We start from the raw sequence: 17506 nt of genomic DNA, 5'->3' as shown, positions 1-17506 counted from the left end.
TTTTTTACTGAAAAAATCCTATGCGAATCAAGTATTTAAAAAAAAAATATCCATGAAGTAAAGGGTTAAAGTGCGTTTATTTATGGCAACGGCAAATATTTGCCTCCACCTAGAGAACTTTGATCAAAAAGAATTGCCTTATTTGGCCTATTAGAATCGAAATAATTAATGGGGGCTTGAATATTTCGTGATTTTACCACGGGTTGTCCCTTTATGCCGATATTTTACAGGGTATTTTACAGGGTAAAATATTTGTCATAAAGGGCCAACCCGTGGTAAAATCACTATATATTCAAGCCATAGTCAGTACATAAAAATATCCATATGATGCTTTTTCCAGGTTTTACCATGTTTAGCAGAGGTGATACGATGGTATGACATCAATATTTTAGAAAACATATGGAAAGCTTATTTGCCAAAGAAAACTTGCCTGTTGACATATGCTGCTTCTGTCATGTTAAAGGAATCAGTAGTGCATTGTGTCAAGTTACTTCCTTTGTTACAGAAACCTCCTAATGCATGGCAGGTAAGTAGCCTCCCTTGTTATAGGAGTCAGTAGTGCATTGTGACAAGTTACTTCCCTTGTTACAGAAACCTCCTAATGCATGGCAGGTAAGTAGCCTCCCTTGTTATAGGAAACAGTAGTGCATTGTGACAAGGGTGCAATCAACAGTTTTTTTCTATGACGTCACATTTTGAGGGACCATGCATAAGTGACCCTTAGTGGTGGACTGATTAATAAAGATACTTGTATAAAACTAGATATCACTGGAATCAGAATGTTCTCTAGTTTATAATGAAATAAAAATAATGTGTACTTTTAATCTATTAAAAATATTCCATCCAATGAACATGGGGGAAAAAAGGTCTAATTTGAACATAAAAAACTTGAAACCTGGTCATGTGCACACCCATGAAGACATGATCCATGCACATTTTACATAATCAAAACTGTATGAAATTTGTAGGTTTTTACCTGGCCTTTCAAAAAAATCTTGTTTCAGGGTACGGTTTCCTGCTCCGAAAAGAGCTACAGTGGCTGCAAATAAGTTTTCAATTTTCACTGCCAAAAAAACAGGTTGTTTACAGTGTTGTCTCCCCTCTAAACATGTAAAGTTAATATAATTTTTAAAATTATTTCAATCATTCAACCTGTTTTAATTCAAAGCTAATTAACTAATTTTTACAATCAAATACAAAAAACATGATACTTTTTCACCAATTGAGTAAATAAACAGGGGTTTCCCACCATGGTTATTTTTAGTCGGGGAATAACCCCTAGTTTTTTATACGAAACTGTTTATAGCACCCTTAAGGCAAAACTTTATATGCGATATATTAAAATTTCTTAGCTTTTCTGAATCTGTACACTATACCGATTAAAATGATGTCTGACTTTAAGGATTGTGACCACGAATAGTGAAAATACAGCTCTTTTTTCATGTCGCGTAGTACTGGCATATTGGCCAGTGGCAAACAGTTTAACCAGCAAACTCCAAACATTTCCTGTATCTCATTTTCATCAGTTTTACAAAGAAAGTAAATCATAAAATAGGGTTTCTTTTGAATAAATAGAATAAAAACTTTGAAATAAGCATGACTAAAGTTACTTTAAATATATTTTGTCCCTAGTATTATGTGAACTAAGTTATAGCTGAGTTGAGAAAAATATGGAAATAGTGCTTTTCTTAGGGATGGCACTTGTACCTTTATGACTTTAAAAAGTACCAAATATATATTATAATGAATTAAAATTTATGTCACACTGATCAGAAATACAGGTCAAAGTAGAAAAAATCTACACTTTGCATGTGCAACTTTTGGTTCCAAATATATGAGAGATTGAATAAAATATGACGTCACAAAAAGTTGAAAAAAACTTCAATATTCGCGCAGAGTCTGGTTTTCTTATTTCTGGTTGCTATGTACAAATCTGTAATATTTGCATTAAATATACCAAACTGATGCTTTTAAATTAAAGTATACGTGCCGTACAATATTTTTCAGAATTGTTTAACTCCATTCACGTACACATTTCTATGCGAAAACATCACTATAATATATATTTGTCCCTTTAAGGGTGCAATCAACAGTTTTTTTCTATGACGTCACATTTTGAGGGACCATGCATAAGTGACCCTTAGTGGTGGACTGATTAATAAAGATACTTGTATAAAACTAGATATCACTGGAATCAGAATGTTCTCTAGTTTATAATGCAATAAAAATAATGTGTACTTTTAATATATTAAAAATATTCCATCCAATGAACATGGGGGAAAAAAGGTCTAATTTGAACATAAAAAACTTGAAACCTGGTCATGTGCACACCCATGAAGACATGATTCATGCACATTTTACATAATCAAAACTGTATGAAATTTGTAGGTTTTTACCTGGCCTTTCAAAAAAATCTTGTTTCAGGGTACGGTTTCCTGCTCCGAAAAGAGCTACAGTGGCTGCAAATAAGTTTTCAATTTTCACTGCCAAAAAAACAGGTTGTTTACAGTGTTGTCTCCCCTCTAAACATGTAAAGTTAATATAATTTTTAAAATTATTTCAATCATTCAACCTGTTTTAATTCAAAGCTAATTAACTAATTTTTACAATCAAATACAAAAAACATGATACTTTTTCACCAATTGAGTAAATAAACAGGGGTTTCCCACCATGGTTATTTTTAGTCGGGGAATAACCCCTAGTTTTTTATACGAAACTGTTTATAGCACCCAAGGTACTTCCCTTGTTACAGAAACCTCCTAATGCATGGCAGGTAAGTTATCTCCCTTGATACAGAAACCACTTAATGCATGGCAGATAAATTATCTCCCTTGATGCAGTATAGCAAATAAGTTGTCTCCCTTGTTATTTTAATCTGTTACTGTATGTCACAATCTAATTCAATTATCACAGAAACTTGGGAGGTGATAGATTATTGTCTTTGTTTCAAGAAGATTGTTTTATGCCTGATGGCAAATTGTTCCAGAAAAATGTATTAGCTTTAGATTAAAATTATTAGATTACTTAAAGTATTCGCTACATTGAAGACCTGTTGGTGACCTTCTGCTGTTGTTTTTTTCTAGTGTCGGGTTGTTGTCTCTTTGGCACATTCCCCATTTCCATTCTCAATTTTATTAAAGTGTAAATTGAGTTGAAAATACTAGTTTTAATTTATATATTTATAGAATACGATATCTGTCAAATCACTCCAAAAATGTTTGATATGGTGATATGGATATCATTCACATCCAATGACAAATGTTTTTGCTCAAGAAATTGATACAAACTTTTCTAGTTAACAAAGTTTGAGTGTATACCCAATATTTTTGAATAATTTGATTACAAGTGATTAGTAGAGAGAAAGTTTATAAACTTTTGTGTTATCTTGGAAGAATGATTAAACTTTGTTATATTAAAAAAGTGAAAATAATTCTTGGTTTGTCATTGGTAACCATCATGACCATGCATATTTAAAGCGAATTTTAGGAGCAAATTGTTAGCTTTACAAAATTGCTTTATCATAATCATTTACATTATATATCTTCTTCAGAAGAATGATTATTGACTATATAATGAGTGGTGTAAAGGGGGGTATCTGCACAAAAGAATGCAAAATAAATTGCTATTTCAGGATGGACGAACAATAAAAAATTTCTTGCACTTTGATTTTTTTACAGATTTCATGAAACACAATGAATAAAGAACCTTTTTCATGGCTGTAGTGAAATGAAAATGTCAAAACACGTTGCATGAAAATATCCCTTAACCACCCTCTATGATGAACTATAATCAATACGTTCTGTATCTATAGACCACTTTCGAGTTCATCCGTCACCGGAAAAAACTCGTTAATTATACGCGCCTTTATCACCGTCATTTGTGCGTTTAGGGGCGTCGTCACTTCCATTCCAATGTTGAGCGAGTGGTTGGAAAACTATAATTCTATATTGTACGAATTATTCGGCAAATTGAATTCTCAAAATTGACAACCAGCACTGCTGTCATTAGGGAATTGGCAATAAGTACCTACAGAACAACCATTATTTCTAGTTTATCCTTCACAGTGACGATCACTAAGACGCTTGATGAACGTAAATAGTGCAGGGATACAGGCGAGCCCCTCGATCTGGTAAATGACGTCATAAAGGCGTGTATAATTGACGAGTTTTTTCCGGTGACGGATGAACTCGAAAGTGGTCTATTAAATAAATGATTTGTGTGAATTCTTTATCGATGAGTACAAATGTATAGCATTTATTTATTATGAATATTTTGTAGGACCATGACATGTGTAAAAGAGTTATTTCCAAAATAGTCTCCAGTGTTACAGTAAATATACAGAGTTACCTCCCCTACATTGACATATTATTACAACGACCAGTGTTTGACAGATTATCAGTGGTATCTGCAAGCACCATTATAGCAGCTCACAGTTACTTCAACATTCCAAATGACCAGGTTAGTTCACAAATGTTTCACTCATCAACAAGTTAATCAAGCAAATTACCATCAACAATCCAAAGCAAAATATTGTTCCCATTTAATCAAATAATTACTTTCAACAATTTAATAGCAAATTCTCTCCCTTGAAAATTAATTCAATGTTATGAATTATTTGCTTTCAATGATTCAATTAAATAATCACTTATTAGCAGGATATTTGAAATCAAAAGTAGCCTATTTCAAAAATCCATTAAAAAGACTTGTAACACTTATTTAACAAGTTAGTAAAAAGTGATCAATTATTTTTACCTTATACATGTCTTGTCAAAATCAAATATTAATTTTTATTTTCAGAGATTTAGTCAGATAGCTACCCTGTTGTCTTTCTGGAAGTTACTGTTTTGTTTTTCTCACCCTAATACTAGAATTTCCAAAGAGTTACTACAGGGAGCAGATATACGACTCTTCTCCTCACCTTTTGAAGGATACCTCAGGTAAAGTCAACTAATGTAAATCTCAATAAACAGTATAAAAAAAGGATAGTGTATGATTGCCAATGACACAACTATCTAACAGTCTAAATAAAGTGGATTTAAGCAGCTATAGGCTATTTATGGACTTCAACAATGAACAAAATACATACAGTATAGCCAGCTTTAAAAGGCCTCACTATGACAAAATGTAAAACAAAACAAAAGCAACTGCCTGATTTATGACAAAACAATAATAAAAAAAGACAGACAGCCACCAATGACAACCACTGAATTACAGATTCCTGACTTGGGACTGACAGATATAGATGTGGCACGGTTCTGAATTTTGCTAGGAATGAAGTGGAATTCACCATTAACAGAAAACTATCAGAAAACCATATGACTCTATTAAAGTTATACTTAGAAATGACAACTTTTTATTGACAACAAATAACAATTTCTTTTATCAGCCCAATACAGAAGAGGCCATTCAATTTTCAATTGAAAACGTGATTTTTTTCCCCCTGAAAAAGAAAAAGTCTGAATCTGCCTACGACACTGAAATATGATATTGTTTTTAGATATTAGATGTGATATGAGTGCCAATGAGACAACTCTCCATCCAAGTCACAATTTGTAAAAGTAAACCATTAAAGGTCAAAGTTTGGTCTTCAACACAGAGCCTTGGCTCACACCAAACAGCAAGCTATAAAGTCATTAAGTGTGCCAAAAATGACCAGAGTAAAACCATTCAAATGGGAAAACCAACAGTCTATATAAAAAAGAAGATGTGGTATGATTGCCAATGAGACAACTGTCCACAAGAGACCAAAATGACACAGACATTAACAACTATAGGTCACCGTACTGCCTTCAACAATGAGCAAAGCCCATACCGCATAGTCAGCTATAAAAGGCCCAGATAATCTATCTAATCTAGTCTAATCTATATAAAAAAGGAGAAACAAGAAACACTTAGGAACTACATAAACAAAAGACAACTATTTTACATTAGGTTGCTGGTATAGGACAGGTGCAAACAATGCAGCAGGATTAAACATTTTGATAGGTACAAACCTTCACCATTATCTGAAACTAAACTGTAACATCCCAACATAGAAAAAACACAATAAAATATCAATTGAAATGGCTTAACTCAATCAAAAGACATGTTAATACTAATGAACATACACTGAACAAATAAATTTGATCTATGATACAATGTAATTACAAAATCAATAAAATAAGGGGTGAATAAATAGGGCAACAGTAGTATTCAGGCTGTGAGATGTTAAACAATGTCAAAAAAACAACAATAACCTTGAACAAACATAAGTATGAATTTTTTATCTACAGTATTTTAGACATTAGATGATTCTTAAAGGAAACATGTTAACTTAAAAAAATGTCATTAGTCATCTTTCTGTTGTAACCATATGTTGTAGTATAAGTAATATAGCACGATAAGACTGAATACGACTATGTCTGTATAATACATAGAGAATATCATATGGCTTTTTCAATATCGCATCCGTATCAACCCGAGACACCAATATAATCCCAAGAGCTCTGCTCGAGGGATTATATTGGTTGAGGGTTGATACGTTGTGTGATATTGAAAAAGCCATATCATATACACTTTATTATATACATATACCTCACGTAGATGTTTTTTTGTGACAAGACGTCATACAGATAAGGAGTATTGAAATGACGTCATACAGATTATAGGTTTGGCATGACGTCATACAGATTAGGGTTTCGATAAAGCCTTTGCCAGTGACTGCAATCGATGACGTGACATCATACAGTTTAAAGGTGTGATAAAGCTTTTGCAACCGTGCTGATATCGATATCATCACGGGTGGCTGATACAGCATGCTTGCCATTTATTGTATTACACATACAATTTATCTGTATTTACTACTAAGTATATAATAAAAATATGTATGTGTATTTTCAGCTGTTGTCTGGTGAAACCAGAGACAAAACTACAGTGTGCCAAACAGGTAGAGAAGTTTTTTGTGACAGAGGTCCACCATGGGATCAAGCCATTCCTTCTGAGTTTACCTGTAGAGAGTTCCTCCCTTATGTTACCTGTTATTGCACATTATACTGGACTATTTATAGATAATAATCATGTCTGTAAAACTATGTGTGATTGGTGAGTTTTACAGGATTTCTACCTTTTAAAGATAGATAAAACTTATGTACATGTATGTGAGCCTTAAAGTGATTTGTGAGACTTATGGAGCTTAATATATGTGATAAATGATTATGTTCTCCCTCGCTATGCTCATACAAACATAAAGTTTGTCTCAATAATGCATAAATAAAACTAAAAGCAATGTGGGATGAGAAATTTCACTGATCAGTTTAATGATAAATTATGACAGTTCTGTACATGATGGTCTCCAAAACTCTGAATAAATCTACAACTATGAAAATGTTCAATCAGAAAAATAGATAATTCTATTGAATAACATAAAAATAAAATTGAGAAAGGAAATGGTGAATATGTCAAAGCGACAACCACCCGACCATAGAGCAAACAACAGACGAAGGCAACCAATGGGTCTTCAATGTAGCGAGAATTCCCGCACCCGTAGGTGTCCTTCAGCTGGCCCCTAAAATATGCATAATAGTACAGTGATAATGGACGTCATACTAAACTCCGAATTATACACAAGAAACTAAAATTTAAAATCATACAAGACTAACAAAGGCCAGAGGCTCCTGACTTGGGACAGGCGCAAAATTGCGGCGGGGTTAAACATGTTTATGAGATCTCAACCCTCCCCCTATACCTCTAGCCAATGTAGAAAAGTAAAAGAATAACAATACACACATTAAAATTCAGTTCAAGAGAAGTCCGAGTCTGATGTCAAAAGATGTAACAAAAGAAAATAAATAAAATGACAATAATACATAAATAACAACAGACTACTAGCAGTTAACTGACATGCCAGCTCCAGACCTCAATTAAACTGATTGAAAGATTATGTCTTCATCATATGAATATCAGGTACAATCAAGGATACCTTGAACATGTTGAATGTAAAATAAACATGTCAATATCATCAGTGAATTTTTATTTTGAAGAAGAAAGGATCGAAATCAAAAGATCTACATGTATGGAAACATAATTTACTCTGGGCATATGCAAATATTTATATGCCACATTAAGAAATGAATAATACTTTTATAAGTATCACTTGTTGGCTTGCAAGCCCCCATTCCCCCTTTTTTTTTAAATTCTAGATCCACTCCAGGTATTTGTATTTTTCTATTCACTTGCTAGAATTTATTTTGGATGAAGCTTATTCTTTATATTAAGGTAGCAAGAATATTCCAGAAATAAGACTTTTCTGCAAAGAAGCTTTAAAATCTTTCTTATGAAGTTATTTTTATGACATCTCTGTGGAAGTCAGAATTAAACACGATTTTTTTATTTTTACAGTTTGAATACCTTGGGTTCAAAGATAACAGATTTTGTGAGTGGTCTGACTGATCAACAACAGATGCAAGGTTGTCTAAAGTGTATTCATCTGACACTGAAGGAACTAGCAGCTATTATTACAATGAAGGTAAATATACCCTGAGTTTTGGGTTATAAAGGAACCACCCTGTATGTCTATCAGCCTCTCTGTCATTCTATCCAGTTGCCTTGATTGATATTGACAAAACTTGATACATTAGAAGAAAACGACAGAGATAATCCTAGAAAGTTATAGTATTATGTGTAGGACTACTGGACTCCCCACCTTAAGATTGTTTTATAGGTAGAAGTGCCTATTAAGATTGTTTTATAGGTAGAAGTGACTATTCAAAACAAGTAATTCTTTTTTATATGCTTGAAATTATTCTGGATCTTGGTGGACCAAACTTTTTTGATGGTCTTGAAAATATGTGGCTTAGAAGAAAAGAACCATATTTTACTATTTTAATGTCCTTGGCTAAATTGCAACAAAATCCACTACCTCTCAACCTGATAACTGTACTAAAGATATTATATTTATGTATGGAGTTCCTACTTTTTTCTACTATATAAAATTTGTTAATTTTTTTATTTGAAGACTGCAGACCTACATATGGTACAAAAGATACTCTCAGCTTATTTAGTTCTGTGTAAAGTCATTAATCCTACCAGACATCTTAGGATTATACTGGTGGCTATATGTTCTAGAGTCAGTGATGTAAGTATACAATTATCTTCACTTTATGAATATAAGGTAAATTATACCAAACTCCCTTTTAAGCAGGACAAAAAATAGAATTCAGTGGACAATACACAAACTCATACTGAAAATGCATTAAATATTTCCTACTCTGCATGCAAAAAATCAACCAATCAATCAAACCTTCAAACTGTAGCTTTTAACTAAAGCTTTGGTCAAAATAAAACATTGCTTTAAACAATGAATAGTTGTTGCCATTGATTATATAAATAAAACTACTGATATACTGATATGTTTTTCATTGTTTGTGAGAATACATTCATGTCACCCTTTGACATCCTTCGACAGATTATTGATGATTAGTAGAATGTGTTTTTGTAGCCTCAGAGTTATAATGTAAAACATGTAGTAAATTATCTTAAATATTGTGTATTAGTTTTCTTTTGTGTTGTTTACATATAATATAAAGAAGAGGCATGCAGCTGTAGATCCTCAAGGCATGAACAATTATATTTATGTCATGTAACATTTCATTACATTAACAGTTATTTAATGTTTTTTTTTTTTTTTTATTACAGAATGTGTATTTTAACATGGAGCATTCCCCACGACAGGATGATGACTTTAACCTGTTATCTAATGATATCCCAATGTCTGGTAGTCCTGACTGTATTGATGAGTGGGACGGTGAAGACACAGCTATTATGGGTGAATACAATACTTTAAACCTGTAGATTTTTAATCTTAGGAAGTTACTTAATGTTTCTTTTAAATTATCCAGAAAATTAAAGCAGCACAAAAAAATCTGAACGTTTTTTCATACTCTAAAAGACAGAAAACAGTCTGTTATCATGACAAGTGCTCATGATAGTTGAATATTTAACAACTCCAGCAAGTTTGGCAAGTCTGAAAATCTTTTCAAGTTTGAAACATGATTTCCTTTCTAGAACCAAATATTATATAAATATTTCAGAAGGATCCCAAAAATTAAACTGCAGTTACAATGGGATTTGTTACAAATTATGTAAACTAAGACCTTAAATCAAAAACTATTTAATTGTAAAATGATTAAAATTGAAAAGGTGGTTGTCTATACCCCTGTGTATATAGAGCTAAACAACAAGACATGGACACTCAGTCATCAAAATTTACTCAGTACTTGGGAGTACAAATTGTGCTCGTAACACCAAATCCAATACCAGTATTTTAATTGGTTGAATTCTGAGTGTTGAAATTTTTATGACTGCAAAACCTAATCAGACTGACATGTACAAAAAAGAAACTACTATTTCATATTTAATGAGCAAAAACTGTTAACATTTTATGTAACATCTTAATATAGATAAAATTATTTTATTTCAGCAAACAGTCCTGGTACTTTTCCTGAATGTTTGACTTTAAACTTGAGTAACAACAGTGGTAGTTTACCATCAGGGAGACTCAGCGCCCTCAGTCAGCATAGTGACAGGGGAGGTAATAAATCTCCAGCTGACAGTGATAGTGAGAACGAGAGTTCTGATTGGGACAGCTGGGATGAGGAACCTGAGGTACAAAGCTTACTGATAATCTTTTATGTTTTATATCATATGGAAATAAATGGCTATTGGAGAAGAAATTTTAAGTTTCAATCTGGATGCTTACTGAAATAAAGGATCTGGGCCCGTATGCATAAAGCTACTTAAGTTAAGATTTTCCTTAGTAAACACTTAAGTTAAAGAAACTCCGCCCTTTTTATCTAAGTGGTATGCATAAAAAATCTTAAACTAAGTATTTCCTAAGTAAAATCTTAGTTGTTTTAAGTCACGCCCACAAAACTTAAGTGGTATGCATAAAACTCCTTATACTAAGGAAACGCCTAAGATAACACTTAAGTCTAAGGTACCTATAGAGCTTCCTTAAATTTTCAAAAATAGTTAAAGATCAATCGAAAGTATGCGTTTTTTGCAGAACATTAATAGGTTACCTACAATTAAATTGATTAATAACTATATCAGTAATGAAATACTAATTATTCGTTCATGTATTGCTAAATATTAACGATCATCGTAATTTTCTTCAAATCACGTATAATCAACAAATCAAGAGATAACAGTGGGTAGTTATATACAATTTCCCATATCTCGTGTTATACCGCAAAGTACTCAGTTTTATACTCATGTAATTCATGGTTCTACGTGCACGTTTTAATTTTTTTTTAATGAACCGCTGGGGGATCATTTGTAACCGTAAGTTAAAACAAAATTAAGGAATGAAGAGAGGGCATGCAAAGCCACATTTTTTATATCATGTGTTTGTGGGTTGTTTTTTTTTGGGGGGGGGGTGGGGGATCATTTGAATTTTCAATTTAGTTTTATTTTAAAGATGTAGGGCATACCCTATTTTTTTTTTCACTTTACAGGAACAAAATCAAAAAGTTTTAAGACCTACCCAGGGTAGATTTTCTTTCATAAAAAAGGGAGGCGGATGTGGACATGGACCTCCATTTTGTTTAAACAATAAGTTAATTGTTTATGGAACCACTGTTACGGCAGTCAGAAGTCCACACTCCTACACCCCTATGGAATTCGAAATTTATATAAGATCATATAAGTTATTTATGATACCCGGCTTACTCGTATCAAATTATCTTTTTATATTTCCTTATATATTCAATGAGATATATTGCGGCATCGAAAATATTGCTAAGTACGTTAATATGTTGAGAATATACTTACTGTAATAATTTGGTTTAGTAAAGATTGTAGGACTTTTGAAAAATGCCCTAGTTTGTATATGGATTCCTGGAAAAAAATTCTACCCTCACCCTTTTTTGTTGTAAAAGGGAAGTGATAAAAATGTGAATTTCACATCAAAATAGATTTTTTCAAACCATAAGCAAATGTAAGCAAGGGGTCTGGAAAGAGAGATGTCAGCGCATAATAAGCTGAACTATTATAGTAAACATTTTATTGAAAAAAGTGTATAATGATTTGTTTTGTAAAATGATTTGCTTACAATGATACTCTTAGTCTTGTGCTACGCCACTGAAACCTTGATCATGTATTGTTAGAGTTTAAAACATATTGTTGTATCCAGAAAATATTACACCTATTAAAAGATGATTAAAGATTTAGAAGAGGAAAGTCTTGGATTACCGAAATATTCTCCTCCAATGCTCATCCGTCAAAACATCAACCTTAAAAAGCTTTGTCTTATATGCGCCAATTGTTGATCATTATACTATGTTATGGTTCTATTGAATTGTTTTACATGTATACCAATATCAATTTAACCCCAGCTCTTTAAAATAAAAGCATGCATTGATCAACAAATTTAAATAATCATAACAAACTTTTACACGGGTGAGTACATGTGATGAGCTAGTATATATCATACGGTAATTAGAGAAAGGTTCCGATTTAAGTATGCCTTAGTTAAGTGAAGACTTAAGTAAGTTTATGCATACCACTTAAGAATTTTACTTAACTAAGGAAATTCTTAGTGAAATCTAAGTTTAAGGAATACTTAAGTTAAGATGTTTTATGCATACGGCCCCTGAAATGTATAATGTATGTACAAATGTCTTTAATAGAGGTATTTACACTTGTATGCAAATTTGTCTGCAATTATGTAAAATCACAAAGATTCCCATAAACTTTGACTTCATAATTCACAACATTTGACAACACAATTAAAACGTGATTGTTGCTTGACTTCAAAAAGGTGATTTGGAGTAGATCTAAGGTCAATCAGAGGCAAAATACAGCTAAATACCAAAAGTGTAAATACTTTATTAGCAAAATCAATAGAAAAAAGTACACTTTTATAATTGCTATGTAATCATGGTAATGTACTGTTTTTACTAAAATTTTATAAAGAATTATTTTTTTCTAGGGACATTCTGCATTAAATGAGACCTTCTTCGATTTTCTGCAGAAACTGAAAAAGATTTGCAGTTCAGGTATAATATAGAAAGGAGAACATATACTTTTACTGAGTATTATTAACTCAATATCATCAATAAATGCTGATCTCATGTACAAATATTAATAAGAAAATTAATTACTTTAATATCCAATTCATATATCAAGTATAAAGCATCTTTCTAGAAGGGTTGAACATTGTAAGCAAAAGTACTCATATGTTTCACTAAAGCTTTGCACAAATACAAAAATTAGATGTGGTTTGGTTGCCAATAAGACAACTCTCCACCAGAAACCAAATGGCATTGAAGTTAAAACAACTATAGGTCACTGTACTACCTTCAACATTGAGCAAAATCCATACCACATCAGTGTTTTCCCAAGGCCGTTTTCAGCGCTATCACAATTTCCCGCTGTTCTATTGCGCTGACCACAGTGCTATCCAACGCAAGCACGTCGCTATATTTTTTTTCGTAATTTTTTCAAATTTCCCACTTATTTTTCACTTCGTATCACATGATCGACTGGTTTACTATATCTGAATGAAATATTTCCGTTGCATTAAGTTGCTGCGCTGTTGGCGGCAATTTCAAATTAGAAGACAAAATTTTCGTATCTTTTCAATTTGGAGGCAGGGGTTTCAAATTAGCGGTTGTCTGACTTCCGCGACCTTCCACTTTTGCAGTTGGACTTTCGACTTGGTTACTAGCTATGTACGACGGCCTTCCACTTGAAAGAAAATAAAAAATGACTTTGCAAACCTTTTTTTACCAAAGTCTCCAAATGAACACTGCACATAGTAAGCTATTAAAGGGCCTGAAATAATGGATGTAAAAATAATTTAAACCGAAAAAATAATGGCCTAAGTAATGTACAAAACAAGAAAAGAAAAACAATTACCGTTTAGGAGATTATTTTCAGGGGGTGTAAATTTTAACTTATTTTTGCAAATTGAACAAAATCGCCAAAATAAATCTGCCAATTTAAAAGTGCACATGCATGGTCTTAATAAAAGTTTTAAGTCCGCCAAAGTAATAACCCTCAAAATATTTGTATACCTTATTGAATGAAATCGCGAAATATTACACCAGCAAAAATAACCAGCTATATGGTAATAATGATATACATGAACAAACGACAACCACTGAATTGTACATCACTGATATGTACAAATGAGAAATAACCGAAGATTTAACAATAAAATAGACTATTAGTGAACTTTGAAATGAGATGTCTCAGATGGAATTTCATAATCAATGAGACCTAACTGTTAATCTGACAGGTGTCATCTAACCTTTACTTTAGGTTGACCTCTGTTTATCTGACAGGTGTCGTCTAACCTTGACTATAGGTTGACCTCTGGATGTAAAGGTTACATAAGTGATATTGTTGTTCACTGCCTTATTGATTTTAACCTCATTTATTGTATTACACTGAAAGACCTACTATAATTTGTCATTTCAGGTTCAAATGACAGTTTTACATTAGAAGTTAAGAAATTAGAAAGCAGAGAAAAGTCTTTAATTAAAGGTTTACTGGATTGGTAGATGTAGGCTTGTCTTTGTTGTTAATTTCATAACCAAAATATTCCAAATCTATAGATTTACTGCACTAAAAAATATAAAAAGACTAGCGATTACTCATTCAAACAAACGCTAGTGAATACTGATCAAATAAAGACTGGTAATTATAACTCGATCAAAATCAGCTAGAGATTACTCGATCAAAAGCAAAATGGTAATCACTGGATCAAAGACAGAATGGTAATTACTGGATCAAAAACAGAATAGTAATTAATTGATTAAACAAAGTCTAGAATATACTGGATCAACCAAAGACTGGTGATAACTCGACTAGAAAATACTGGATAGACAAAGTCTGGTGATTACTCGACTACAATATACTGGATCAAACAAATGTTAACTCAATTATCATATCAGATGTTTCTATATTTCATAAATTTACAATCCAGGGAGTTTTTTCATTGCTAAATGATTATTCATTAGATTTATGGAATTTTTTTCTTCAATTTTTGTGAATATAGGTCTAGATAAATATATGTAAGTAAAATTGTGAAATCAGCTCATTTGATGAAATGTTTGTCTCTAATTTTTTCAAAAAGCTTCAAATCTGCATATCCATTACTTTTTCCTATAAAAGAAAATCAAGATATCCTCTTTTGAACGTAGAGATGAGCATAATATGTTTTTGGTGCCTAACAAATTTTCCTTTTTCTTTCTTTTTGTTCAGTTCAAGTTTTTGATTAATAGGTACAAGGGTTTGTGGTTTTAATCTTTTTATCATTGTATTATGAATTCCTAGTCCTAAAACATTGATATTGACAAATATATAGCTTTAATATTGTATCACTGTGATTGTCACATGTCTGTCATGTGGTATTATTAAGCAGTCATGTGATTAGTTTGTCTTAAAATATTTTGATCCAGACCTGACTTGGATATAGAATCTCAGTGACAATTGTTGATTATTACTTTTTTTAGTATTAATAGGTAAAAATCTATTATAATTGATTTGAAAAATAATGTATTACTTGTAAATCTACCATGCATGAAATCCGTTTTAAATCAAACATGAAAATGAAGAACAAAAAACAAAAAAATGCGTTAATTTTAAATCTACCTTGCACAAGGGAAATGTTTGAAATCTTACTATGCACCCTATCTTTTTAAGGGGGTATTGTTCTCAGATCTCTATAGATTAAAGTTAACAAATTATAGTGGATAGGATGTTCATTTGGGAAAGCATTATATTCATCCATCCCATTTGCATGAATATTGGTGAATAGTATTAGTTATAAGATATTAATTTCACTTACAATCTTATCTCGTAAGGCCACACTTAAAAATATTTTGGTTTTGTCCAAACCCTACCCTAAGGTTGAAACAGCAGGTAGGTAGGTGGGCATATTTTTAATTTAAAAAAAAATTTTTTTTGCAACAAAGATATGCAATTTTTGGGGTAGGTAGGATTAAGACAAACAAAAATAATCTTTTTTAAGGCCCAATCATTAGAATTATCCTACTGGAATAATTTATCACCGAACTGCACTAGCTCTATCTTATTTTTACCTAATGGTTGTGTATCTGACCAAATAAAGTGCTCTAAATATAATGATTAATATATTTCTCAGATTTTATTAAGTTTTAAAGTAGCTGACTGCATTGGTTATTGTTGATTTTGCCAATTTGAATGAAAAAGTTAAATTTTGTTGATATTTCATAGTTTAGTGAAAGGGTTATAAATTGTTATACTTTCATATTATTTATTTGTTGTTTTTATTCATCTTTGCAATCTTATTTGTTGTACTTTTATCAATCTGCCATATTTGTGTCATGTGATATTTTCACCAGATTTTCATGTTACTATATTTTTGTGTGTAGCTATTTCATAAGTCTGTTAATTATATTCCACTCTAGGAGTGGAGGCTATTTTGCATTCACCTTGTTCTTTCGTTTGTTCAATGAATATTTTAGTCAAACTTTTCTCAAAATTATAAATAGTAATTTTGGCACTTATAGTTGACACAATTACATATGATTTTGACCCTTTTGATGCCTTAAATTAAATATGTTTTGGTCCTATTGATGTCTTTCTACATTATGCCTGTGGCCCTATAATTACCCATATATGATGCAATTACACACAAGTTCCAGGCACTGTAGCCCCATGGATATCTTAATTACATATTTTGACTATTTGCAGGCCTTAATATTTCATATATTTGTTAATTTTTGTGCTTAAAGTAATGTTGGGAAAACTATTTCAAGCCTTTTTCTTTGGCACATTTTAATGACATAATTCATTATAATATTGTTATACACCAGCACGCTTCCTTTGTTTTGTACAACGACACTTTGAAGAGAAATCTAGAGAAACCATACTTTATACTTGAACTGTATAAAAACCAACACCACAGGATGTCTCATAACATATGTACAAACTCCTAGGTCAAAGGTCAAGGTCAAAAATTTTGGTTTCAGTTGACAACACCATGTCCAATGGTTAAGATTGTGTCTGCTCTATATCTTGAGAACTGTTATGATTTTAAAGTTTACACTAAACATATGAACTAACACCAGAGGGTGTGTCATAACGTATGCTCAAACTCCTAGGCCAAAAGTCAAGGTCAAAACTGGTTTCAGACTTTCAGTTGACATTATCATGTCCATATGGTAAAGATACCAATTTTTTCCACATGTTATTTACAGAGAGGCCCACAGAGATTGCTCCCATCTCAGTGATGTCTAGTTTCTTGAGTATATTTCACATTTTTTTTGTCATTGACTATCATCTTATATGTTGTGCCAAAGTGCATCTTTTGCATTAACCTACATGTTTTATGGTCATATAATTAACGTGCTGTTTTTGTGCTAAATCAAGACTGTGATTATTGTTTTTGTTATATAATAATTTATTTTTCATTTTATCATGTAATATATCACCAAAGCATCAGTAATGTTATAGTTCTAGTCTCTGTCATGATAGAAAT

The 17506-nt window shown here is 31.9% G+C and overlaps 1 protein-coding gene across 1 annotated transcript in view; it reads left to right on the top strand.

Annotated features, from left to right (window-relative positions):
• Window positions 1-15063, top strand: part of LOC143081016 (uncharacterized) — a 40990-nt gene extending 25927 nt beyond the window's left edge. Inside the window, exons 20-29 of the mRNA XM_076257249.1 lie at window positions 341-526; window positions 4279-4458; window positions 4798-4937; window positions 6880-7080; window positions 8377-8503; window positions 8993-9112; window positions 9673-9802; window positions 10457-10641; window positions 12968-13034; window positions 14461-15063. Coding sequence (XP_076113364.1) covers window positions 341-526; window positions 4279-4458; window positions 4798-4937; window positions 6880-7080; window positions 8377-8503; window positions 8993-9112; window positions 9673-9802; window positions 10457-10641; window positions 12968-13034; window positions 14461-14543 — 1419 coding nt within the window. The 3' untranslated portion in view covers window positions 14544-15063. The remainder of the gene's footprint in view (window positions 1-340; window positions 527-4278; window positions 4459-4797; window positions 4938-6879; window positions 7081-8376; window positions 8504-8992; window positions 9113-9672; window positions 9803-10456; window positions 10642-12967; window positions 13035-14460) is intronic.
• The last annotated feature ends 2443 nt before the right edge of the window (window positions 15064-17506 follow it).

The sequence above is a fragment of the Mytilus galloprovincialis genome, chromosome 6, assembly GCF_965363235.1.
Source record: "Mytilus galloprovincialis chromosome 6, xbMytGall1.hap1.1, whole genome shotgun sequence".
NCBI classification, from domain to species: Eukaryota; Metazoa; Mollusca; class Bivalvia; order Mytilida; family Mytilidae; genus Mytilus; species Mytilus galloprovincialis.
This window is presented reverse-complemented; position numbering and strand designations above follow the sequence as displayed.